Genomic DNA, 26,169 nt, shown 5'->3' with positions numbered 1-26,169 from the left:
TTAGGTAGGACATTCTATCTAATAAATATATTCATCATCATTCATCATCATCAGAGACTCCTGCGGTACCGCTGGACCAAGCAGGCTAACGAGAACCATTTGGCCTCGGGGGCGGTGAACAATCTATGCAAGTCGTGCATCGGATGTATCACTAATTTAGTTGTGTGCAATGTGACACGTAAGTGAGCTGCATCAACTAAACAATAAATACCAAACAGAACGGATTTGGAAATATATAATAAAACTAACTTAGCTGATGGTCTCCCCCCATAATCTCCCCCCAGCAGAGAATGAGAGGCTTTCAATTTCAAATTCCAGGAACCAGTCGCAACAAAATAATTTCTTAAGAGGGGGGGACCTACTAAAACATTTACCCATAACCCTGATAAAAATAAAAAAGGTTAAGATGCTATCAGAAACCTAAATAAAACCAGAATGCAGGGATTTACTAATCACTCTGACCCTTATAGGGACAAGGGTGAACAAAAGACTGGGAACGTTGGGAATGTTTGAAAAGGACTTGTTTAGTACCGTCCACAAGGCAACAGGTTAATTGGTAACAAGTGAAAGCATCCTGGTTAAGTGTGAAAGGGACGTCCATAAAAGGATTAGCTGTTCTCTAACATGGATTGATGGCCACGGGCAGAGTGCAAGACTTAAAGGACATTTCCAGAGGAAAGACTTACAAGGACTTTAAAGGATTCTGAAATCTTCAATCGAAAACATCTCTAAACTACAAAAGGACTCAGAGCGCAGACCTCTGCCAAGCAGCTCATTCCCCTCTAAGTTTACTTTAATGCCCTCAGGCCGCCGCTTTATCGCCCCCTGTAGGAGAACAAATCCTTACTCCAAGTCTTTCTTTCGGACATGGAGCGTTCAGACGCAGCTTTTTCTATAAATTGATGGAATTGATGCAACGCAGGACGGGCAGGTGTGAAATACTCGATTGTGTTTGCAGTGCTTTGTATGATGGTAAGAAAATCCCTGTGCAGCCGTTAATCAGCCGATAAATAAATCACTCAGTAAAATATTAACCAGGATGCCTTTGAAATGGTCGCGAGAAAAGGGAAGCTGTGACACGAAGTGAAAGGATGTCAAGATATTTCACAGCGGAATGAAAACACGATGCGTTATTTATCGTCATTGGCCGACCTGCTTGTTTTAGATTTTACATTTCTGGCTCGGTGCTAGATGACGACGGGCGAAACCCAACGTGGGCGCAGTCGAGGCTCAAAACCGCAACAATCATGTGGCACGGCGTGGAATAGGAAATCCAACTTGATTAATCACTGTCTCAGTAAATACACAAAACGGGGCTGAAAAGTTGAGTCGGGGCTCGAGTCATATAAATCATTAACGCCACACATTTGCTTCCCCCGGCCTTGAAGAGATCGCGCAGTCGTCATCATCTCTACAGCCCAAACCGGGACTCTGGATTCATAAACACCACAGACTTTGCTGACAACAGACTATTTCCCCCAACATATTTAGAATGGGAAGATTTCACGACTTGAGTAAAATCAACATCTCCACTTGGTCACACAATCTGTTGACAGCGCAACACGATCGCTATGGCAATAGCCCGAAGAGAAATGACTGGTCATCTCTAACGGCCGGGCTGAAATGTTCCAAGAGGCTACGTGTGGAGTTTACTTTTAGAAAAATATTTAGAGGAAGGCCCATCCAACACAAGCAGAGAGTCGGAGGAACTCTTGAGCACTGGCAATTGTAAGAGATTAATTTCAAACCAGACTGAGAGACTTCTTTCTGCCAGCTTCCTGTGTGTTTTGCACTGATTGGACAGAAGTCAGATAAAGCCGTTCTTGTTTATGTTAAATATTGACTCGGCGATAAAGCGCTTCCGTCAGCTCCAGAAATGTGTCAACATTAGCGATAAATAAGAATAATTGACGCAAGCAGTGGCGGGTTCTTTTTTTTTTTTAAAAACAACAAATGAGTTATATTCACACTAATTAAAACAATCATCGTGATTGTGAAACAACCACCTGCAGTAGACGTTGGGAAAAGATAAGGATAATTAAAAAAATGTTTTCATCCTGCTGAGCAGCTTCTCAGCGTGACCCGGGAACCAGATGAGAACAAATTAAAGCTTTGAAAGGGACCGCCAGAATTAATGGAGGTGACCGTTAACACTCCTTTGAAAAGTTGTCACAGGCTCATTGAAAAAAAGCCAGTGGTTAATAATCTCCAGCTTTTATCAGGCCAAACCATTAATTAGAAATATATAAATGTCGTTTTCACTTCTATTAAGTACATACGCGTCATATTCAATATAATGGTTCTTATCATTTTGAATCCATACGTAGAAATGAAAACACTTGTGTGTAATTTATTACTGCGATATAACACTCCACCAAGGTGGTTGTGTTCTTGATGATGTTTGTTTGTCAGCAGGATTACAAAAAAAAACAACCGCTGGATGGATCTTGATGTAAAAAAAAATCTGAAGGTGGGTCTTGGTCTAGCTTAGATCACATAACATTTTGAGGGCAATCCGGAGACCTGTCTGGATACAAATACAAATCCAAATTTTCCCCATTTACTTATAATGGAAGCTTAAAAAATAAAATCGTGCGAAACATGGATTCAATTCACCCACCAAAAATTCACACTCATAAAGGGGTCCGATATGAATTATCATGAAAAATGTCTTCTGGATCGGATCCAGAATAAGGTCAGAAAAAATATTACATTTTAACATTAAAACCCATTTATGGATTCAAGAATCAGTTAAAAATACACATCAACTCTGATTTACTTTAACTTTTCATAGTTGGTGTATAAAGATACCAAGAACAATCTAGAACCTTTTGATGATCCAGATCACCATGTGGACGGTGGGAATCCAGTTAGAAGGGGAATGAGCTGGTTGGCGGAGGTCTGCGCTCTGAGTGCTTTTCTAGTGTAATCTGAATGTACTTAAATCAGATTTAAAATAAATGATAAAAAAAATTAAGTTAAACAATGTATACACAGTGACCCGACATGATAGAACACGAAATGTAACACTTTATATCTAACTGATGGGACAAAATTAGATTTAATTTGTAATTAATCATTCAGAGTTTTATTTCTTGTTAATTCTGCAGGACAGTATTCTGAGACTTAATTTGCAGAGCTTAGGATCAAACACGATGTAATGGTATAGCAAACACTATACTCACTATACCCTGTTGTAATACCTGGTGTGCTCAGGTATTACAACAGGGCCAGCTGGAAAGGGGTCACTTCTATTGTATAGAGTAGCATCTTTGGTTGCCATGGCTTCTAACAGGCTGAGATCTGGCGACATGTCTGGTCGACCATCCCACAACGCCTCCAGGACGATGTTACAGAGGCCATTAGAACTGCATTCTGTCCAAATGTGACGCCGACTTTCAGAGATCAACCCAAAATGTTTGACCTCCAGACGATCAGACCGCAGCTAACGGAGCGGCGTGCTTCGGATCACAGCGTTTGACAAAGCCGTTGACTTCAGCCGCCACCTTATCTTTGTGAGAGTAAATCAATCGCTCCCATCTCCATGGCAACCGCATACGTCATATTCTATACCTTTCCTTGAAAGGTGACCCGTAATATTCTTTGCACTTCCTGTCTCTTGCCATGTCAAACAAGCGTGTAATAAAACCGTTTTTTTAATATATTGCAGCTCTTCCACTTCATTTCACATCCTTTAACTGCGCTGCATTTATTCTCTCTGCCCCCCCCCCCCCCCTCATTTTCTGTCTCCTTCACTCTGCGGTAATGCAATACAGGTGTGGGTGCGTTCAACGCGCCGGAGCCCGAATCAAATGCGGCCCTAACTCAAACCAGACTCTTCCGTCGCATTACTTTGCTGTTACACTTCGCCGGGTATCGTGTTGCAGCCAACTTCGGTCAACAGATTTACATAATTAAGGGAAAGGCTGTGCGAGATGAAAAAGGAAATTCAGTTAGGGGGGGACCCACCGGTGACAAGAGATCAGCTTCGGTCTCCTCTGATTCTAATCGCCGTAGGGAGGGTCCGAGGTGGGTACCGCCACGCCAGCAGCGTTAACCCTTCGTGATGCAGTTATTTACGCGGCTTACGGTCAGCACAGGAAGCAGACAAGTGTGCCACAGTGACACCTATTGGACGAGCCGCAGTCCTTGAGGCGAGGCGGGCCCTCAGGGCGAACGGCCGTCGCCGCTGCAGCCGAGCTACCACAGTGTAGTAACCCGACACCAACAAGGAAGACCCCCCCCCCCCCCCTCCCGGAGTCTGTGAAGTCACAACAACGAGGTCAACTTCCTGTTAACAACGCTGGCATGCTGGACTATCATCAATCCTTCATGGCAGCTCTCGGTGCCTGGATGAGGCACGCCGAGGAGAACATGCTAATCCACTGCCTCGTAGACTTCAAAGTCAAAGCGAACAAAGACGTTCTTGTGGGAAGCCACGAACATCTTGTGGTCTCAATGGTGAATGGTGCCAAATGGCGAAGGGTAAAAGGTGTGCGAAGAGTCACGTAACGCAAACATGAGGATGGGATAGTCGGCGCAGGCCTGACTGGCTTCTCCTGGGCGAGGAAGGGCAACGACGGAAAGTGTTCCTGGACAAGCACGCAAGACTTTGAATGCCTTTTTCAATAATATGGTCATTAAAACATTATTTTAAGAGTCTGATGGCACATTTTATTATGTGGAATGAAAGTGTTGTGGTATTTTACAAGGGAAATCTTTTTTTAATACGTGTGTTGCGTTTCCACAAGGCCCCAAGGAAAATAGTCGGCCAGAGAGGAGGATGAATATATGGTTTGTGGGCAGGTGCCTATCCCGGCTTCATGCTGCCCACACTTTCACTCCCTTCCACTCCGTGTGAATGGGCACATTATTTTCTTTTCGTTTACTCTTTATTTTGTGGATGGCTTTACGACTGAGATTTTCTATTAGTGTTACCACTGGACTGGGGGTGGGGGGAGGTCACAGGGAGATCCTGGACCGGCAAACTGAGTCCATTCCTCCTCATGCGTCGGAGCTACTGGCTTACAAACGTATTCCTTTCAAAGTGATGCTTGCTCAGAGGCACTTGTGCAAATGTTGGCTTTTATTTTAACTGTCTGTTTTAACAAGTGAAATGAGTGAGGGAGCTGTAACCGAAAATGAAGAAAAACTTTAGTTTGATTGTTTCTCGCTGCATAAAAACATCAAACATTTGCATCTGGCAAAGAACTTTACAGTGTAAACCTTCCTCAGTCGGCTTCACGGGAACAGTTTGTCAAGTATGAATTCAACCTTGATGACAGCAAAATGAGCACGTCTGGAACGACAGAGCAACTGACTGACTGGGAATGTGCAGTGGGCCCAGAATAGAGCCCTGACTTCCATTACTTGACAGAGCTCGAATGGACTTCCAGACAGATCTTGTTGCTATTCCACCGAGATAACGTATCATATGCATCATCAAACCAATCTACGGAGGAATTTCGGTGGCAAAGGCATACAGGCGCATGCTGATGGATTTAGTTGTGCATTATATGCTTTATGTTGATTTGCTGTGCGTTTATACTGCAGACTTATGAGATTCTGATTTTTGGACACACCAGTGCAAATGCGCATTTTTGTGCAAGTCAGATTGAGTCACCAGGATAAATTCAAGAAAGTACTAAGTATTATCAGGCGCCCTGGTGGCAAGATAAAAAAAAAAGAGCTCAGAAATAGATTGGAGATTGTGATCAGTGCTCTCAAAACTGCCGGCAAAGACAAAGATTACGAGTTAGAGAAATACTGTATGAATACGGTAAAGGATAACGCCCAACTTACGCGATGGTGACTAAAGGACACTATGACGAGTGCTGCTTGTTAAAAGGAAAGAAGAATCATCTTGAGCAAGCTTATGGAACACCGAGGCCATAAATGCACTGTGTCCAGTCAGAAACTATATAAACAGTATATACATGCTCAGCAAATACAGCGGCGATGAAAGCGGTTTTCATGATGGATTCCCTTGAGAAGGGAACAAAAAAATGCAAAGGCAGCATAAACGGTACATAAACGGGAGAAAAGGCACGGCCTTGGCTTTCTTCGCCATTGGCTCCAAGCATCGAACTGGAACCCGCCACATTATGGGAAGCGCATAGGTTGTGTCCGGTTTATTTTGGACAGCCTGGAGCACTCTCTGGACATCTGGGGTTTTTCCAACTGTGACCCTGCAGAGTGTTAAATGCTGTTAAAGCGTGAGATTTGTTTTTGTGCATTGCTGGGCTACAGTGTTTGGAACAGAGTCAGACACAGACATGGAAATATTTTTCATGTAATGAATGGCTGATTGGTATCACCGACTGGTCGCTGCAGCCCACGGCGCACTGCAAGGACGCAGTATCTAGAAAGCCTAGAACCTTGAAAGCACTGCAATATTTGTGGGTAAAATGCCATGTGGAATATAAATCAAATTGATTCAATGCAGATAAAGAGGTATAAATTATGCAACTAGACTGAGCAGATCAGAGTTCATAATGTCCGCAGTACCGTCTCGAGTTTGCAAAAAAAAAAGAGCTCATACTGTAACAGCCATTCATTTTCATTTCCTATGATGCAATTATTGGAGTCTTTTGCTGCATTTCTCTCGTTTCGGCGGAGGTTTTCGTAATAAACTGGCTGCGAGGAACCGCCGTTTGAAACGTGACCCAATTCTCAAGGAACCAAATCTGATTAGGGCTCCAAGTGAGAGGCCGAGGCAGAAAGACGGACAAGAAACAAATAGCTATTGTGCGCTTACGATTTCCCTCGCGCCCCCCCAAACACTTTTGGTGGCCAACTATGTGGATCGTTCCATTAATTTAGCATGAGGGAAGGAGTGTGAGGTTGCCTGTGTGGTTTCTAACGCTCTAATGAGCTGGAGGAAGGCCACCGCCGAATTGAATCAAAGGTTATAGTGAAATAGGGGTCAATGCGACTCTCTCGGCAGCCAATTCATGTAAACTGAGCACATTTAACTTTAGAAAAATTAGCTGTAGAACATTATATCGCATGCCAGCTGGACAGTAACAGAAAAAAAATATTTTATTAGATGCATTAATGGAAATGGTGGGAGAACCCAATTGAAATAATCTAAAACCAATTCAAACAGCTTTTCACTCAGCACCTCTCATTAGCTGTATTTATTGATTATAAGTCAGGGGGGCGAGCCATGTCGGGATAGATGGAGGAGGTGAAGCACGACGCCGGCGCTGACAGGCAAACTTCTTTGGCTGCACGAGAAGGAGCAGCACTTTCTCCTCCTCGCCAGTAAAACACCGCGCCGAACAGATTCGCCATAAAAGCCAATCACATGCTCTGCGTGATCTAATTAAAGCATTTGCCGTTCTGTTTACTCGTAGCACGGTGCTATTTCTGTAGACAGTATCCTAATTACTCCGAAAGGCACAAGCCAACGACTTTGGCCGGAGATTTGTTTTCACCTAAAGAAAATGGGTCAGTTTCCATGGCGACGGCAACAGCATTGGCAATAATTTGCCCTCTCAAACTTACGAGATGCCCGCTTTGGCATCGTGATGTGTGCGTAACAGCCTGGAGCGCGACAACAAACCCAAACAGCGAAGATGCAGTGAAACTGAATCCGTCCATGCGGTGTAAACGGGGGCGGAACTGGAACGGACCGTTCAGCAGTGACTTCACTTACTCAGCAGTTATCGTCTCATCATACTGATGTGCATATATTCATACCTATACAGGTACATAATGTATGGATTTTATTGGTTTTGGAATTATGTTGATTCAATTACAGTATTTATGTTTTTACATCTATATTATAATTTACACTTTTACTCCCGATACTATAGATCAGTGGTCCCCAACCACCGGGCTGCGGCCCGGTACCGGTCCGTGAGGCATTTGTTACCGGGCCACACAGAAAGAATAACTAATTTATACAATTTCCATCGCATCAATTATTAGCATCTAAAAGGTGTTTTATCTTGAAAAACGACCGGATTTTCTCCAACGTAACAATCTCGTGAATTTTCTTGGTCACGTGATACATTAATAAAGAACAGCTGTAAACTAGCGAAAATTAATAAAAAAACAAACGTCTTTGGAGAGCTTCTTTGCTAAGAGGAGAAGTCCAACTGAGGAGGAAGAAGAGGAGGAGGAATGAGAGGCGCCGACGACATCCAAGAAAAGGAAACTTATTTTAACAGACAAAGCAGAAGTCAGACTTAAAACACGGTTTATCTACAGCTGCCTGGCTTCGTTAACGAGGCAATGGAGGGTTCAAAACTGCTTCGGAACACAGAGACCAGAACCCCGGATTAAAAAACAAGAATGTGGAATTTATGAAACAGAAAACCATGAAGGACAGAAGCAATTATTGAGACCAATGGTGAGTAGATATTGGTGTAATACTTGTTTAATAGTTATTGCAAGTGCATAATATAAAGTTTATTGGTAAGATTATATTCCTTTTTTTAAATTGAATTACCCCCCGGTCCGTGAAAAAATTGCCCGGCATGCCACCGGTCCGTGGCAGGAAAAAAGGTTGGGGACCGCTGGTCTAGATGCCATTACGTCGTATAGATTCTGTCTGGGGACCACATGGACATTCTTCATGCCCCTTATATCATAAGAACACTATATTAAAAAGTTGAGTTGATTAAAATAAACATCTTAGGCTAATCATTTTCAAAGGTAGAGCAACAAAGGAAGTGCTTCACAGCCGTTAAAACTTGATCTGGTGTTTATTTAACCGCCTCTTTAATCCAATAACTGTAAAACAATGATTTTGCCTCTGGGACAACAGGCCTGGGCTCATCACAGGCACGTCATTAATAAAGGAGGGAACCGTGGGAGGGTGGCGCCGATGGTGACACGACAGCGAGGACAGCCCCACGTCCTCTCCTCCCGGCACAGTAATTGAGGAGGACATCAGGAGTGTCTGGGAGACACAAGCTAATGAGGTGAGACTTTATTTGATGGAGTGAAGCGTCGGATCGACTGACGGTCAGAGAAAGAGACTAATTCACAGATTAAGACGTCAAAAGCTAATTAGGAAAAGGAGACACTCGCTCTTAACTCGGTGATGCGTCCCACCTGAAAGACGTCCACGAGGGACGGCGTGCTAATTCTGAAGAGAAGCTGCCGACTGGCCAGAGTCAAAGAGCCGGAATGAAATCCCCATGGAAGCCGGAACGGCCCTGGATAGAAGGCCGGACACAGATCCAGGATGGCTGATACCTTTCCAAACAGTGACCAGATGGGGCCAGCATTGCACGCCGTCAGATATTACAAGGATGAGTTTATCCAAGTACATTATGTACCATTCCTTAAAATAAAACAACTGTTGCAAAAAAAAAGGGACATCAACCTAAATAAGCTTTACTTTCATGGATCACCAACGTCCTGCTATTAAGAGTTTAACGTACTCGAGTTTGCAAGACCACGAGTTCTCAAAAGATTTCATAAAGACTGATCCATGCAGGATCAGCCGACTTCGGGGGCGAGAGAGTTCTCTTCATCTCCCCCAGCCCACACTTGGTCACTTCACTCCTTCATACTCACACCACCCTCTTGAATTACTACTATATGTAATGTACTGTATTTCTCTCACTGCATGCACTGATCACTTTAAATCCTACTTTGATTTTCTGTTACATTTACCTGCATTTTCTGATAGTATTATTATGTTGTACTACGCACCAGACGGAGCAGCGCTCCTAATCTCTTTGCATAGCCACTATGCAAAGAAAATAAAGGCTTTCTATTTCTATTTCTATTTCTATATATATGTATATATTAAGGTGGAAATCAAAAGCGAGGCAGCGTGCATAAGCGAAGGGCCTTCAGAGGTCTCAGGATGCAGCGAAGACAACAGGAGTCCAACCAGCCGGAGACCGGAGACACACTATCGAGTCAATGACGGAGCAGAGCCGCCAACACTTTAGCATCCCGGATCACAGCAAGTTCCTCATCTGCAGAACATTCTGCCAGGAAAACCCACAAACAGACCTGTGGCAAAGAAAATAGTCCCGATGACGACTGTAGCATGAGCTAATTGATTGATTTAAAAAGACTAGGAGGGCACAAACGTGACGCGTCGCCTCTGGATGTGGACCAACTGAGTCAATCATTCAGTACAAGCCCATCCTATTGCGTCATTTCTTGCATCAAGGTCTACAAATGCAAGACATTTGGGCTCGCCTCAATCGCCTGGCGCTACCAAACATTTGTCGAGGATTAAATAACCAAAATAAAGAGATTCGCCTCCAGTCATTCGCTCTCCCTCCCTTCTCAGAGAGACACGCAGACAAAGGATTAACGCTCACCCTTATATTTAGTGGAACTCGCTCCTCTGGTAACTCTTTGCGGTGACGGGCAAACCTGGAATTACCAGCCACAAAATGTGGAAATTCAATTAGACGAATTTAAGTGTTTCATAAAGTCATAGGTGGCTGTCCAGAGGAATTCACATAAAATCCTGGCGCGCAGGCATAATCGCAGCGCACTGACGGCCTGGCTCCACACACACACACACACACACACACACACACACACACACACAAGGCTGGAAACTAGACAACGGGGACACAAGATTACTGCGGTCCGAGAGCTGCTTCGAAAACGCAACTTCTGGCCGATGGCAAGTTGACAGGCTGTAAAGACCTCTCTCTCTCTCTCTCTCTCTCTCTCTCTCTCTCTGTAGTTACTGGTCAGGACTTGACTATCAACTGCTTCCACACGTCTCTCTTATCAAAAGCAGAACGCTGAGGGTGCTTACGGCTTAATGAGCCCTGCGCTCCAGTCATTCCATTCCTGTGCCAGAAACACTCTGATGCACCGCTAACTGGTAAGTATCTGTTTTTGGAAAAGGGTGCTCCTACTTTTGCTCGTTAAAGAAAGAGAGAAGGAAAAAGGGTCCCAACAAGATCTCGATACGGCCAACAAGTGGCACTAGATGAGCGCTGTAGCTACCAACAGAACGTCGTGATGGAAAACAGAAACCGCACAGCCGTGGGCATAGAGACGTGCACGGCGAGGCCTGGGTTTGGTTAACAGACAGCCAGAGAACCGCAGGACGACTGAACCGCCAGGCGCTCGGTTTCCCCTCCAGGCTGGTTCTACACAGCAGAGAAAGTGTTCTTATCTGGATGGAACATCTCAGGAGCGATTCATCCTGTAACAGCGCAGGCAGCTGCTCCGGTTTCTCCGCGCGCGTCTCTTGGCCGGCCTGAGCCGAGACGCACGAAGCCCAGGCCGGTGCTTCAAACGTTAAGAACGGCAGCATCTGTTGTTGCACCGTCTCCATTATTATGGCGATTTGAGGAACTGCAATTAAAGTGTGGCTGAAGCCTCTGAGGATCACTCGCCTGTAGTCTGTTATATTTGTCATGCAGGTTCAGATAGTGTCTATCCGACACCCATGATCCAAATGAGAACTGTTGGCTTCAGATTACATGCTTGTCTAACAGACAGACAGACATCACCATGGAAACGGTCGCTTCCCTCCTCCCTCCGCATCCATCGCAGCAGACGGAGAGCAGCCCAGCCATCGGCCTACCGTCTTCGCTCCCGTCAGATTGCAAACAACCTCACAACACAGCTCTCAATTCGACCCACTTTATGAGCTGCCAAATGTAATTTCTTTCCTGAAATGGGATAAATACAGAACACAAATGAACTGGTTTGGTTTTGTTTACTGTCAGCTGAAAACAAAGATCTTGTTAAAAGAGGAGCCTTAATTCTGTTCAAATGCAAAACACATTGTCAGACAAACTTATCCTCTATTAGATATAAGGGGACGACTGTCCAACATTTGTACAGCATGTGGTCATGGGGGGGGGGGATGCTCAGCGCATACACAGTCAGGATATTCTTCAATGGGCTTAAGCAAAAACAGACACATGTACGGCCGGGCTGAAAAATGGAACGTCATTTGGTGCCTCATCTCTTCTTTCCTCGCTCCGAACGAGGAGGCGAAGGATATTACGCCGACTTGGGCTGTACGCTTTCTGGTGCCTGTCCCGCCCACGATGCGTCTTTATTAAAAATGGAAAACGGATGCGGCTGTTATGGAAGGATGAAGACAATGAGTGGCAGCAGCCGGTTGAAACGGCTGATCGCTTCCAGCCTCTCTGCCCGTCTCGGAATTTACGATGGAGTCAGAACCTCGGGAACGGCGCTCCAGGGTTTCAATTCAATTCAGTTTTATTGATATAGCGCCAGATCACAACAGAAAGGCATCTCAAGGCACTTTACAGGAGTAGCAGGGAAAGACAGAACCCAACTTGATCCACAAGAGCAAGCAGTTTAGCAAGGGAGGCAAGGAAAAGCCTCCCTTTAACAGGCAGAAACCTTGGACAGAACCTAGGCTCGTGGTGGACGGCCATCTGTCTGACCGGCTGGGTTGAGAGAGAAAGAGAGAGAGAGAGATAGTCTGTTTGTTAAGGTGAGGTTTCTGCATCGATGGGAGGCAGAAGAATGCTTGCTGTTGTCAAGGGGGGGGGGCAGCCAGTTTTCCCCCCAAAACATTCCCCGGAATGCAACAAGATGACACAAACCGCAAGCCTCAGCAGGACAGGGCGAGAAAACCTACAGGCTTCTGAGGGAAGGCCGGAATAGAGTCGTCTAAAACGATCACGCTGAGAAACAGGCTGAAGTCGATCCAGCAATGAAAATACTGCAAATACGAGGATTAAGATCATAATCAATGCCACCTCGTTCAATCCTCTTCAGTTGTCAAAACGTGGCAACAGCACCCAGAAGCACGCACTGTCGGCGCCGCCATATTTTTATGACGCAATCCGTCCGTGCACTCGGACATTTCGGATTCGCAGCCTTGTGGACTGACAGAGTCAACAAACGTCTTCTTACGGGAAAGAAGGAAACGGCGGAAACACTTCAAAGCAGCAGCTCGAGTTCAAACGTGGTGCGCCCCGGGTTTCCCCGTGGCCAGTTCGAAGGCCATTTACAGGCCGCGCCATCGCCAACACCGGCGTTAAAGAAGAGAGGAAGTCAAGCAACAGGTGGAGATAGCTTTCATTGGAGAAGTTTAAAAATCATGACAACCGTCTGAGGTGGGGGGGGAGTTATGAGGTGGAAGGCCGCTGGGTAACGTTCACTTCCTGTACGTCTATTCTAGGGTCATATGGTTTTTATCGACGCATAACTACATGAGCTAACGGCAGCGAGGAGCTGCGCCAAGACTTTGCTGTAGCTCCTCTGAGCGGGGTCACGAGCTTCGATAGAGAGGTGGATGGCTTGGAAGGAGAAAAGAGGAGGAGCCAACGGAGGAAGAGAGGAGGCGAACGGGATTTGGTGCAGGCACCTCGCCGGACGGCACACGTGTTGAACGGTGTTTCCAAACTGTTGCTAGCAGAGACGCGATGGCCAGGACCGTTTCAGTTACGCTTTACGCTAGGCCTCAGTATCAGTGATGTCAGAGCAGGAAAAGAAATATCCGTTGCTGCAATGTAGAAAAATCACATTTTACAATCTGGACGGTGGATTTTGTTATAATATCTAATAGGGATGGGACGAGATCTCGTGGTAACAGCAGGCCATAAGTTCCCTCCTTATCGTCATGCTTTGTGGAGCATCAGTTTGTTGTCAACTAATCGGGCCGACATGTCCGCGTCACAACAACGAAGCCCATCAATAACAAAGCAAATCCAACACACGGCTCCCTCTCCAGACTTTCCCTTGGCGTCAGCTACGCTAACGTGGCTAACTTGTCTGAGTGAGAGGAGGATTGGCGAGAAGGGAACCCTAACCCCCCCCCCAATCTATGGGCCAAGCAGCAACCAGATACCATTCAGTTCACAATTATCCTGACAGAACGTCACGTTTATCATAAATCACAAACGCTTTGGTGCCAGTTTAACTAAGACCGAAGAGAAACCACGCACATCGACAAACGCCAAAGTCTTGAACGCACTTTATTTTGCGTTGAAAAAGAAACAGGAAGTTGGTATCGCTGGTTTGAAGCCTACAGATTCTTCTCCATTAAGCAAACACGTCTGAGGGGGCAACAAGGACCTGCGTTACCACCCGACACCCAAGGCGCTCCAAGCAGCCGCCTCATATTTGCCCCTGGCGTCACGACGCGAGGCCTAATAAACCCCCCCCCCCTCTGTCACATGAAAGCAGGTTCGACCCGGCGTGGCCCTGATTATCCGCTGTATCACTTTCAAAAGGCAGCCGCACAACGCAATTTAATAAGAGATGGGCCTGTTAATGTCTCCCACTCAGGCTCTCGCCAGTCAGCCCAGTCCAATCAGAGCCAGACGGGTTCGGGCCGCAGCGGCCCCCCCCACGCAGCACCCGTCAGCGTTCAAGCTGACGGCCATCATACCGAGAATTATTCAAGTCGAGAATGAGAATTACACGCATGTAGTCTCAAGAACTCACCACACACCCCGACTCGGTGCAGAAAAATTTAATTACGTCCCATTCATGACTTTACCCCCCCCCCATCAACGAAACGAGCGGACCTTCAGCAAAGAGAGGGGATAAGATCGCGATTGCTGACATCGTTTTACACTGAAAATACAACAAAGGTCAATTTCATATTCGGAATAAAAAGAAGCGATTTTGTTAACATTTGCATTAAAAAGACGGTTCAGCGTCTTTCATCATTTCTTTATGGGTCAACGGCCAAAAATGAAATAGGTCAGTAAAGCATAAAGTATCTAGAAGCACAGCAGAGGAGGAAAAATAGAATCATCAGCAGCGCTGGTAACGTGGACCAGAAGGAACGGGCCAGGAATCGGGAATGCTGCCTGGATTTTAGACGGAGGACAAAAGACCTCGTCTCCTACAGCAGAAATAAAAACGACTCGTCCTTCCTGACACGTAATTGGAACGTCTCCTTTTTCACAGCCTTAAATCACAAACTTGAACATCAGCTATGCGAGATCCAAACAAACAGACTCTCGGGAGAAGCCGGTTGAGTCCGGCTTGCAGGAATCATCCGGACTGGGATGGAATGGGGGGGGGGGGGGGGGGGGCTTTGTTTTCCGGAGGTTATACATTATCAACCGTGGCATGTTTTCATTGTCCTCGCTTTTTCAGCAATGGCCTATTATTACTCTCACATGGCGCTGGAAGTTGTGGCAGCGTCGTATTGTTTTCCAGTCGGCTGATAACTCATCCTTAATGCGAACCTCGTCCGGCACACATGGAACGCATCAGGCGGGACTTTGAATGAAAGCTGAAATTTCATCCAACAAATACTGATGCTCTCTGCTAAGCCGTTAAAAGCAGAGAGCGCGCTGGCTTCAGGAACAATAAGAAAAACCTGCGTCTTCCTCCGCGTGACCTCGGATCTCGTTTGTGTTTTCAGCGTGCGCTGTGTTTATTTTGGCGCGCGCCCCTTTCTGTCAATGAGATTTACAGAAGTCAAAACTGATGCTTCGCATTCAGAAATAAGCGAGAGGGAATGGCGTTCCGAGCGGCTCGGCGTTCCCCCGGATTGCTTTGACAACGTTATCGTGCCCTCGTCACGTACCTCCTGCGCTACGGCCCCGTGGTTCACATCTGGTTTGTTGGAATCTTTCGGAATGGACAGCTAAAACCTTGGGAACGTTCCGTGGACATACGTGACAACACGCCGCTGTCTGGATCCCATTTTTCATCTGCAGTTTGAACTATGGGAATTTTTTTATTTTTTTTTGCTTTGAGGCAGCTATTTTTATGAGGACTCTCGTGTCTGATGAATGTTCCACACAAAAAGACATCTGTTCCAGCATTACTGTATCAATTTGATGATAAAAAAAAAAACTATTTTAGAGATATTAGTGTAGATCTCGGTGATGGCACCACACAGTGGAGCTCTGTAGAGCTTTGATAAAAAGGTGAAGGATCACAGGTGAAGGTTAAGCGAGCTGGAAGGTGGGAACATGCACCGCGTGGACCGAGGTTAAAACCCTCCATCTGGAGTTGTGCACATTTAAATCCGGCTCCTTCTATGGTGAGTAAATAGATTTGTGTGCGTGATCACGCTTGGAATGTATTTACTGTTAAGACGGTGACAGTTTTATAACCCGAGTCAGTCTATAAATAGAATGTTTACTCATACACTAAACGACAACACGTTCCATGTAAACGTGGAATAAATTGGAAAAGACAAAAGGTCATCCCACCTGCCAGGGCTAATTTGGTGCTAACCGATATTATTCCTTTCTGCCTCCCTGGGTAGATCAGGACGGGGAATGGAATGCAAAGAGTTAAACGTCACTGCTGTGAGTGTGAGGAACTCGGGTCAACACATCAGGTGCACTTTAATAAACACAGACGGTCAAGAGTTCAACCAGGAGGCCCGGAGAGATGAAAGGAGAGGAGACCCTACTTCATCTCCGTCTGCTCTCTCAAAGGCTCCTTAAGCGCTCGGGTGATATTCTGGAGCAATAAAATTAGCTCAGATGCTACAAATGTCGACAAAAACTCAAAACTCAAATGTATTTAAGTCAAAAGAGCTAAATGCTTATGACCCCTGTTCTAAAGATGAATGTGTGTATACGGCACCGGTGTGTTCACAGGCTTCCCTGACGTCACTAGACGCAGTGTGTGTGTGTGTGTGTGTGTGTGCACATAGATACCTGAGCGATGTTCTTGTTGAGTAAGTAGACGCCGTACTCAAAATGAAAGCGCTCTCCTCTGGAGTACAACGGGAACCTGTGAAGGCAAAGCAGGCCGTTACCAGGGAAACGGCCGATTCACGCCGGTTTATCCGTAACAAGCAGCGTGTGTGTGTGTGTTCTCTTATTGATCCAAACACACACACAGTCAAACCACGTCTGTCCCGCAGAACTCAGAAGGGTTGAGAGTCTTAACTTCTGGTCGAGATAAGACGACATTCATCTCTTCTTTGAAATTATTTGTGACAAATGTCCTCCCATCACTGAAAGTGACTTTTCATGCAGCGTGCGCCCCGCAGAACGCCAAATCTGCGGGGCGGCCCGGTTCTATAAAAAGCCAGATACCCTCACAGGAGCAGCGGCGTTCCCCTCTCCCCAGCGCAGGAACACAAAGGGAACGTCTGCTTTCAACACGGTGGGAAAATCCCATCCAAACTGACACCAAGGACTGGGAAGAAGCCCCCCCCCCCCGTGTTGGGATTTAACCCTGGACTCCTCTCCTCCTGTCATTATGTGCTTATGTGTGGGGGGGGGGGGGGGGGGGGTGGTACTTTGGGAAAGCAGCGCCATGAGCTTCGCTCTGGCCTCGGATCGACACGCGTGATGACCTTCGTTATCTCCGTTCACATCTCATCCCGTCTAAACGGCGCCTCTAAATACTTCACCTTCACAGTAACCTTCACTTAATCCTGCTCAACCCCTCACTGAAATAGGGCTTTCACAGAGGGGGGGGGGGGGGGGGGGGGGGCTGCGGCTTTTATAGAACAGATGATAGAAAGACATCATTTGAATGAGTGTGTGTTTCATCTTTGAGGTTGTTTATGTGTTATTATTCTTAAGATTAGTTTTTTTACACAGCAAACACACAACGTACAAGGGCCCCTTGAAACAAGCATGCAGAGAGGGAATAGGGTGAAGGACGAGCGATGGCTGCTCTGAAGATGATCGACCTTCACCCTCCGCTAATAATCCACTCTGAGCATAATCCACGCAGAATAAATTAGGCTCAAATTGAAAATGTGAAAATGCACAACTCGTTTACATGTAAAGAATCCCGACACTAGAATTTACAGGTTGAACTCCTGACAAACAGCTAACGATGGTGCAGAATGCACAGGAATGTGCCGAGCACTCTCCACGTGCTCTGGTGTGTGCCCCCCCCCCATTGGGTCTTCTGTTAATCCCGTGGCATTTTTCACCTCCTCTCGCTGTGATCTATTGCTGCCCGAGGTGACGGGAGAATGCAGCAGAAAGCATTCCCCCGACAGCGACTGAGCTCATGCTAACAGCTCGTGACGTTTGGAAGGTCGGAGCCGCTCTTAGATCTTCCCGTTTGGATTCCGGTTCTCCGCGGGCCGATCGTGAGCGGCGCCCGCCCCCTCCAGCGCCTCGGCTGCGGAAGCATTTGCTCTTGATTAGATGAACTTGGCCAAGGCCGTCCCAACATGAGGTCTTTATATCGTCCATTTGGAAGATATAAAGAGAAAAGTCCTTTTCTTGCTCCCACACACACACACACACACACACACACACACACACAAACACACACGAGAGCGAGAACACATTAACACACACAGGCATGATCGTGGCAAAGCGATGAATGGCCGCTGTCCACTGCTTCTGAAATCACACTGGGGTTCACTAAACACCAAGGGGACGTCCGGTGGCACGGACGGATGGAGGGCGGCGGCCCGGGGGCGGGGGCGGAGTCTGTGACTCATTTAACAGTTATATACCGTCTAATGGTCCTTTCACACCGACCGCATTACCTCCTCTCGCCTCCATTCGTGCAGGGGTGGAACCGTCACGACCGAGTGTCATCACGGGAGGCGGGACAAAAGGTGAAGACGAACCACGCCCAGCTCGGCCCCCTCCAGTAGCGGAGCGCGAGGTAACCGGCGGCCTCATCAGGGTGGGAAGTTCCCCATAAACAGACGGACCGCGGGGAGTCACACACCGGCCGGGGAGGCAGCGTTCCCATTGGCCGGCGACGGCGTGCTTTCGTGTTGTTGAGCGTGACATCATGCTTACGTGACGTCGCCTCCTGCACCCGCACGTCCAACGAACTTGTTCCGCTCTGTTTAATTCTGTACAAATCAAATTGAATGATTCCCATCTCAGCACAGATCTGTTCGCTTTTCCTCAATCAGGCCGTTTCCTCCGTCAGCACATCCCCCCCGCCCCCCAACAGCCCCGATGAAGGGTCACGTCCACAGAACTAACACTGAAAAGCGAATATGACAGGAACCCACAATCAGCGGTCGAGCGTCCGCCTCAAAGACTGATTGCCGAGACATGAAATCTGCTTTCGTTCAGTTTAATATTCAACTCTGTGTGCGCTGGCCGAAAAGATGAAGGAGGGATGACAGCGGGCTGAAAGCAGAAGTAACCCCCCCCCCCCCCAAACCTCACCACAGGATCGTTAACGTGCCAGCGCCCGCCCCGCGTGAGACACGAAAATCTGCAATTAATATGTGTGAAGCCAAGACATGGTGAGAAGACAAAAGCTGCTCCTCACAGGAAAGCCCCCCCACCCCTCCATCTTTACGAGGCAGAATATCTGAGCCCCCGCCCTGGCAGCTCTTTAAGTGTCGGGTCGAGACAAAGTGTGGCGAGTCCTGCCTGGAGGAAGCAACCGTTAAACACACTCTGTAACGCCGATGACGAGATCGTCTCTGCCTCTTTCTGGTCCGCTTCCTTTCTTAAAAACATTTCACGCCCTTTCCCCAATCCCTGTCGAGGGATCTGTTAATGGCAGGCTGGGCTCTAACTGCTAGCGATCCGTCAGCACCGGCGTGTCGAGGCCGTCTGCTCGGAGGGCGCCCCGTGGGCCTCCTGGCAGGTGCAGCCGGGACACCGTCGTGGCTCCAGCTTAGCACCGCCAGCGCCCGGGCGGCCCGTTTCAGGCTGAAACTGGTGACTGGACTTTTAGAACAATGGCCTTGCTGAAAGCGGAGCTCAATCTGATCTGGGGTCAGCACATGCGCTGGCGTGGCTGTTTAGACGTCCTAATTAATACTCCAAATGTGCAAAACAGCGGTTCTGGTTCATGTTGGAGATGAGGCCTGGCCAGGTCTTTAATAGGGGGGGGGGTTGAGAGTTTCACCATGACTTTAATGTGCATTTTCAAATGGCGGGGGACCCATAAATCATCTGAGCTTACTTTTTAAAAAATAAAAAAGCATCTGCCTTGCAACCGTCGGGGGGGGGGCGGGGCGGGGGGGGGGCTCTAATGGCAGTAGTTACGACATAAATCACTCTGAGCTGTGATTTTCAATATCGTCCGTCAGCGAACGCTGCTTTAACGACCGCTGCTGCACTCAAGGCCCCGGCGGAACCGTTTCGCCGTCTCGGTCGGCGTCGCTCAAGCATCTCCTGAGTGGCGCGGCGGTTCCTCCCTCTGTCGCGTTGGGTTCTCATCACGCCGCTTAAGAATATCCAGAGGACCTCTCAGCCCGAGTTCTCAGCCACGCACTTCTTATTTTGACTTTCCCCTTCCTTCGTTTCCTTCCAATTGTTGTAATCATAAGCATAGCTCAATCCGGCACTCACTGAACCCCCCCCCCCCCCCCCCCGGCGACCCCAACACAGACCATGACTCACGACCAGCTGACGAGCCTGCAGCCAAGCATCCTGCTCTGCAAGCTCGTAGTGAAGCACCAGAGGCCATGTCCACTGGGACGATGCTAAGACCCTAATAAAGGTTCGGCCTATCAGCATGCAGACATTTGTTCATGACACGGAGCTTCAGCCAATCGGAATCTGTCGAGCCATTCTGCGTACGGAGACAAACGCTACCCCGTCACCCTGCAGCATGCTGCACAGATGCTCTTCATCATCATCGTCATCTTAATAAAGTCCAGTCAAACGGGCCGGGCTCCGAGACGAAGCCGTCATTCCCAGAGGAGAATTCCCGGCGTCTTCACAAACATGCCGATCCCGCCACTGTCCTTGAGTGATTTGGCAGAAAACCTCAAAAGGACACGAGACATTTTTGTCCCGTCCCAGGGCGTCTTTGTAGTCGACGTACAGACCTAAATAACGGGCCATTTGTTGGAAGTATATTGGAATCGCCTCCTTCATCTCCATGACGACAGCAACCGCCACCAAACGAGCACGAGAGGGCCTCTATGCAGGCCTCGCTTTCTACACTGGACCCCCCCCCAGTATTCACATCCACGACCTCCACCAACAGTTTATTTTGCGTCCGAACCAAGCAGTGATGTGTAAATCCCACTTACATCCATTTTACTTACCGAGCGATAAAGAACCGCTCGATGATTTGCCTCAACGGCGACTGTTCGAGGCAGCGCTCGCCTTTTAATGGCTGGGTTCTGTTCTCAATCAGACACTGGACATCTGGATCGCATCTCCCGACCCCCCCCCCCAATGCAATCAGTATCAGTGGGACCGGGCTCTCCACAGGACGCAATGTGGGCGAAACATGTCGTTTAGAGTGATTTCAGAGGATGTCTCTGACAGGGAGGAAGATATTGTTGAGATTCAGCAAAAGGTCAAATCCCGTGCCGAGAGCAGCCGCATGGTCGGACCTCTTTAACAAGGCCTCCCCCGGGCGCACGCCACTACGACGGCCCGGCTGCACGCTAATCCAGCCACGCTCTGAAGCAGCTGATCCCGCGCCACCTCACTGATCACCGGCGGCTGCCTCTTTCCGACACTTTAATCGGCCCTTTCTTGTAGACGTTTAGAGCGCCGCTAGTTGCTCTCCGTCTCCCCACACATCATTTTGATGTGAGCCTGCAGCCCGTCGGGACCTCATGGGTCATAGACACGCGGGGGGGGGGGGGCACCTGAGGGATGGCTGCTGTCCTGATGTACGGCTAAAAATAGACCTTTTGTCTCTCTGGTCTGGAGTCCGGTTCTAATGACGCTTCTGGCCTGCGGTTCTGCTCCAGCCGCTGTAAATAGTTCACTCGAGCGAGTTCACAAACGGCGCCCAAATCACTCCTCCAGTCGCCTGGAAGACGTCACTGAGTGGAATTATTCAGATTCTCCGCAGCACTACTATGAAAAGTGAAAAAAAAGCTTCCACAAATACTCCGATGCAGAGAAATAATCTGCTGACATTCACTGCATCTGGACATCATCATCATCATCATCTCCATTCCCTCGGACACTGGAATCATCCCGGCCGATTAGCACCGCTGCTCTTCCTCTTCCCCCCCCTCTGAGGAGCTTCCTAAATGTAAGGAATGCCAAACCTGCATTCCGGTGTCCTGATGTGCAATTTTCATAACACTGCAGTTTTGTTTTATGATGACTTAATGCATAGTTACAGCAGCATAACACGCATACAAAATAATGGTTTGATTACTGTGGGCCTCGGTGTAATTACAGTGCCTGTACGACTCAGAACTTACCCAAATGGGACAGACAAAGCCCCCCCCCCCCCAACACACACACACACACGTTATTCCAGTCGGACGCAAAGTGTTCACCGCCGGCGGGTGTAAATCGGACGCTGGCGAGGAAAGAGGGCTTTAGGTTCCATTATAAATGTGAATACTCTGAACACCCAGAAGACGTAAATCGTCAAAAGGAAAAGGGGACTTTTTGGTTGCATGGCTAAAAAACGCTGTTGAAGAAGACAAGGAATGAGAGTCTGTAGGGTTCTGTATCTAAAACCAGGAGCATGGACGCGTTTGTGACATGAAAAATAATGACGTCAGTCAGAATAAGCTGGTTTGGTAAAATAAGGTACGGTTAGAAAGCTAAGAAAGTAATTTATATCTACAACAAGGAATATTGTGATACATTAGACAATTCATTAATACAGTATTACTATTAAATTAGGTTTTCATACATGCATGACTGTATTAAAAGTTCATTTCTGATTTCTTGAATTCAGAAACATAAGGCCTCAAAAAAGATGGAAACGTATGAAAATGTATTGCACGGATGAGAAATCTTGCGGTTTGATAGATTACTAAAAGTGTAGAAATCAAACGCGCATGTATCATTACGCATTGAAAGACAAACGTTTAGAACGTATTTTTGGTTCAACCATATGCACGGCATTCTTAAAGAGGTCAAAAAAGTTTCACTAACCCCCCCCCCCCCCTTTTGTCTAAGAGCACAATCGTGTATTTTCTACCTAGAAACCATAGAAATAAGCAGCGGTTTGGAAAACTGAAAGAAGCTGCAGTGAAAAGAATTCATTCTTCCTGATTTACCACAAAAAGGGCGGCTGCATTATTTTTTGCTTGTCACTAAATATCATCATCGTCCTAATTATATCGTAAAGAGGGCGTGTTCTTATAATGAGGTGCTGGGGCGATAGCTCGCTGCCTCCACGTCACAGCGACGGCCAGACGTGCCGCCGTCATGGCGTTAAGAACGTCTGAGACCGCAGGGCTCAAAGTCCCGACCGATTCTTAAATCAGGCTGACTTATGCAAATAAAGAGGCCTTCACTCCGTCTAATCTCAAAAGTACACACACGGTAATCTGAGGATTAGCGTGCGAGCCGGAGCAGCGCGGCGGCCTCATGTGGCTCCATGTGCGTTGGAGACGAAGGCGGGGTGAGAACAGTAACGCGTTGGGACAATAACTACAGGGCCGAACCGATCTGGTCCGGTCAGTCTGGATCGGGGGGGCCCACATGTCATACAGGACATGCTATATGGCTGCATAAACCGCTAATTACCCGACGTACATGAACAAAACCAACATCAGTACTGCCTCCATGCGTTTCCTAGCCCCCGCCGGGGCTCGGTTGACGTACGTACTCTCGCTCCTTGTCCGTCAGCCTGTCGGTGATCGTGTCCTTAATGGACGAGCGGAACCCTTGTGCATCACCGGGTACCGAAGAGGGACTTGCAGGAAGCAGGAGACCATCAGGACCAGATGCGATGTGTAACCCAGGGCGACTGCCACACTGCCATCGTCCTTCGCTGAGAGACACAAAGCAAAAATAATAATATAAGGACACTGATTTGTGCCGAGCAGACAAGAAATATTGTTCAATGTTGTCAAAGGGAAGAAGAGCAGCGGGACAGCCCCGCGTCTCCCAGACACTGGCTGCAGCGGGACATCCCCGCATCTCCCAGACACTGGCTGCAGCAGGACAGCCCAGCGTCTCCCAGACGCTGGCTGCAGCGGGACAGCCCCGCGTCTTTTAGACGCTGGCTGGAGCGGGACAGCCCGCGTCTCCCAGACGCTGGCTGCAGCGGGGCAGCCCCGCGTCTCCCAGACGCTGGCTGCAGCGGGGCAGCCCCGCGTCTCCCAGACGCTGGCTGCAGCGGGACAGCCCGCGTCTTTTAGACGCTGGCTGCAGCGGGGCAGCCCCGCGTCTTCCAGACGCGCATCTTCCCCTTTGAGCTTCAAGGCTGCGAGATTCCATGAACGCTTCCGACTGGGACAGAAACGGAAAAGCGTCTTCATTCTGGTACGCCGACCCTTTTGAAGTCGGCGCGTTAAGTGGTTTCACATTCTCGCCCAGCAGCGGGACGCAAAGGCTTGAAGCAAAGGCTAAAACCCAAAAATGTTTTTTATCTTCTCGCTTTGAAATGATAGACGGTGGCATCGACTGCTGGTTTATAACTTAAGCCTGTTTTAGTGCATCAGTACAAAGGCTCCTGGGATAAATCGCTTCCTGGCTGCCGGCGAGTCTTCATGATGCACACGGGTCAACCGAAGGACAGACCTCGCCGGGGGGGGGGGGGGGCTGATATCTCGGCAGACTGAGCCGACAAGGAAAGCCGAGTTAAAGTTTAGGAATTGAAAGGCCTCAGCAGAGTGCTGCCCTGCTCCCCTTTGACCCTGAAGAGGATGAGGACTTTAACTAACCCTGATCCTGGTCTCCAACGTGGAACATCCTACTTTGACACACACTGAGTCGGCGCTAGACCTGGCGGGACTGTCTCCGGGGCGGACCACGAACGGGAGGACAGGGCTCAGCAGTGGGTACCAGTGAAGGGGCGTGGCTTCTGTATTTTAATATATTGATAAGCTTAATGACCAGTTCGGTGCTGCCCCCCCCCCCTACATCCATCCATGTGGTGATGATCCAGATCACCATGGTGACGGTGTAAATCCAGTTAGGAGGAGAATGAGCTGCTTGTTGAATCTATGATACTTAACCTTTATCGGGCACTCAATGGAATGCATAAAGGGTTAAGGATGCGATTCCTGTAGAGTTCAACCAATTATTAAAAGTATCCTGGGATGATACTGAAACTCCTGCAGCAACACCCAACGTGAAATTAAAAAGATAAGAAGGACGAACTTAATCTGACATGTCAAACCGAAACGCCACGAGGGTTGAAGGATAAACGAAAAGGATTTGCTCTGCATAACGTTGCACAACGTATCCTCTGGTAACCATGAAACGCACAAGCAGTCACATAATAAATGAGAACGGCACTGATAATCAGACCCCCCCCCCCCCCGGGCAGAATAGTCCTGCACACCTCTCACATAAACCCGAGCAGGAGCGCCACCAAAAACCCACAACATGATTCATCCTCATCCGGGTGCGTTTCCAGAACTGTGGGAGACGACTCCCGCCCCCGTTACCTCAGCTCCCCGCTGGAGGGTGGGCGGATCAGTCCCGATGAAGATGAAGCTTCACCAACACGCACACGCCGACATACCAACCGGGTTAACCTTTAGGCGTTATCCTTATTATTTGTTTTGTATTCGTATTCAATTTGACAATTTGTCTGATAAATAATTAGGGAGAACGTTGAAAATGACATCATGTCGGAATATCATCATCATCACAACGTCTGGATCCGCCCGTCTAAAGATTTAATGGGACGCTGCCACGGCATGCTCAGGTCAACACCCACCCGGTTCCACGGACGTCATTTCAGTGTAATCCTGCTAATAATTCAAAAAAACAAGCAAGGGTTAATAAAAACCGCCTCCGTGGTGACGACAACAATGACCTTGAAAGTCTTCAGAGTTTGGCAGCTTCACGCCGCAGATGACATAATCAGACTGGTTCGCCTGCGGAGTTCAACGAAGACAGAGATCAAGCAGCGGAAACAGACACAAGAGGAGGAAGCCATTTTCTGCTGGCGGCGGCCTGAAATAACGCCATCACCGTCTAGCCGGGTCAGCATGCCAACGGCTTGAGAAACCGCAAAACATTGTCGTCGGATCGTTGGGAGTAAACAGAACGTAGAATAATATACGGGGACGATGTGCCGCGGCGCCGGCGTGCCCGACTCACCACATCGATGGGGTAAATGTAGGAAAGCTCCGACAGCAGCTGACGGCAGCGGAAGGTGAGCTGAGCGTGGACTTGAGAAACCGTTCTCTGGAGAGACAAAACCGGAGGAGAGGACGACACGTTGGATTAAAGGCTGGCAGACATGAGGAGGAGGTAAAGGGCGTAGGGGGTCTGAAAAGCGCTCATCTCAAAAGTGTAATCATCTTAGAACAGTTTAGCAAAGAAAGAAAAACACATTAAAATGCAAAGCCAAAATAAATGCCCCAACGAGCGAGCTTAAAGGTCGCCGATAGGCCGATTTCATTAGAATAGGAATGAAAGGTGAGGCCGCTGCTCAGCAGGCTTCCCCACTGATGACAAGCTA

General features: G+C 48.0%; 1 protein-coding gene across 1 annotated transcript in view; it reads right to left on the bottom strand.

The window, feature by feature from the left end:
* uvrag (UV radiation resistance associated gene) overlaps positions 1-26,169 on the bottom strand; it is a 40,854-nt gene that overhangs the window by 12,210 nt on the left and 2,475 nt on the right. Inside the window, 6 exon segments of the mRNA XM_068744244.1 lie at positions 16,569-16,644; positions 23,356-23,410; positions 23,413-23,520; positions 25,519-25,579; positions 25,806-25,873; positions 25,876-25,892. Coding sequence (XP_068600345.1) covers positions 16,569-16,644; positions 23,356-23,410; positions 23,413-23,520; positions 25,519-25,579; positions 25,806-25,873; positions 25,876-25,892 — 385 coding nt within the window.

The sequence above is a fragment of the Brachionichthys hirsutus genome, chromosome 10 (assembly GCF_040956055.1).
Source record: "Brachionichthys hirsutus isolate HB-005 chromosome 10, CSIRO-AGI_Bhir_v1, whole genome shotgun sequence".
Lineage (NCBI taxonomy): Eukaryota > Metazoa > Chordata > Actinopteri > Lophiiformes > Brachionichthyidae > Brachionichthys > Brachionichthys hirsutus.
The sequence above is the reverse complement of the archived record's forward strand: the minus strand, read 5'-3'. Positions and strand labels throughout refer to the sequence as shown.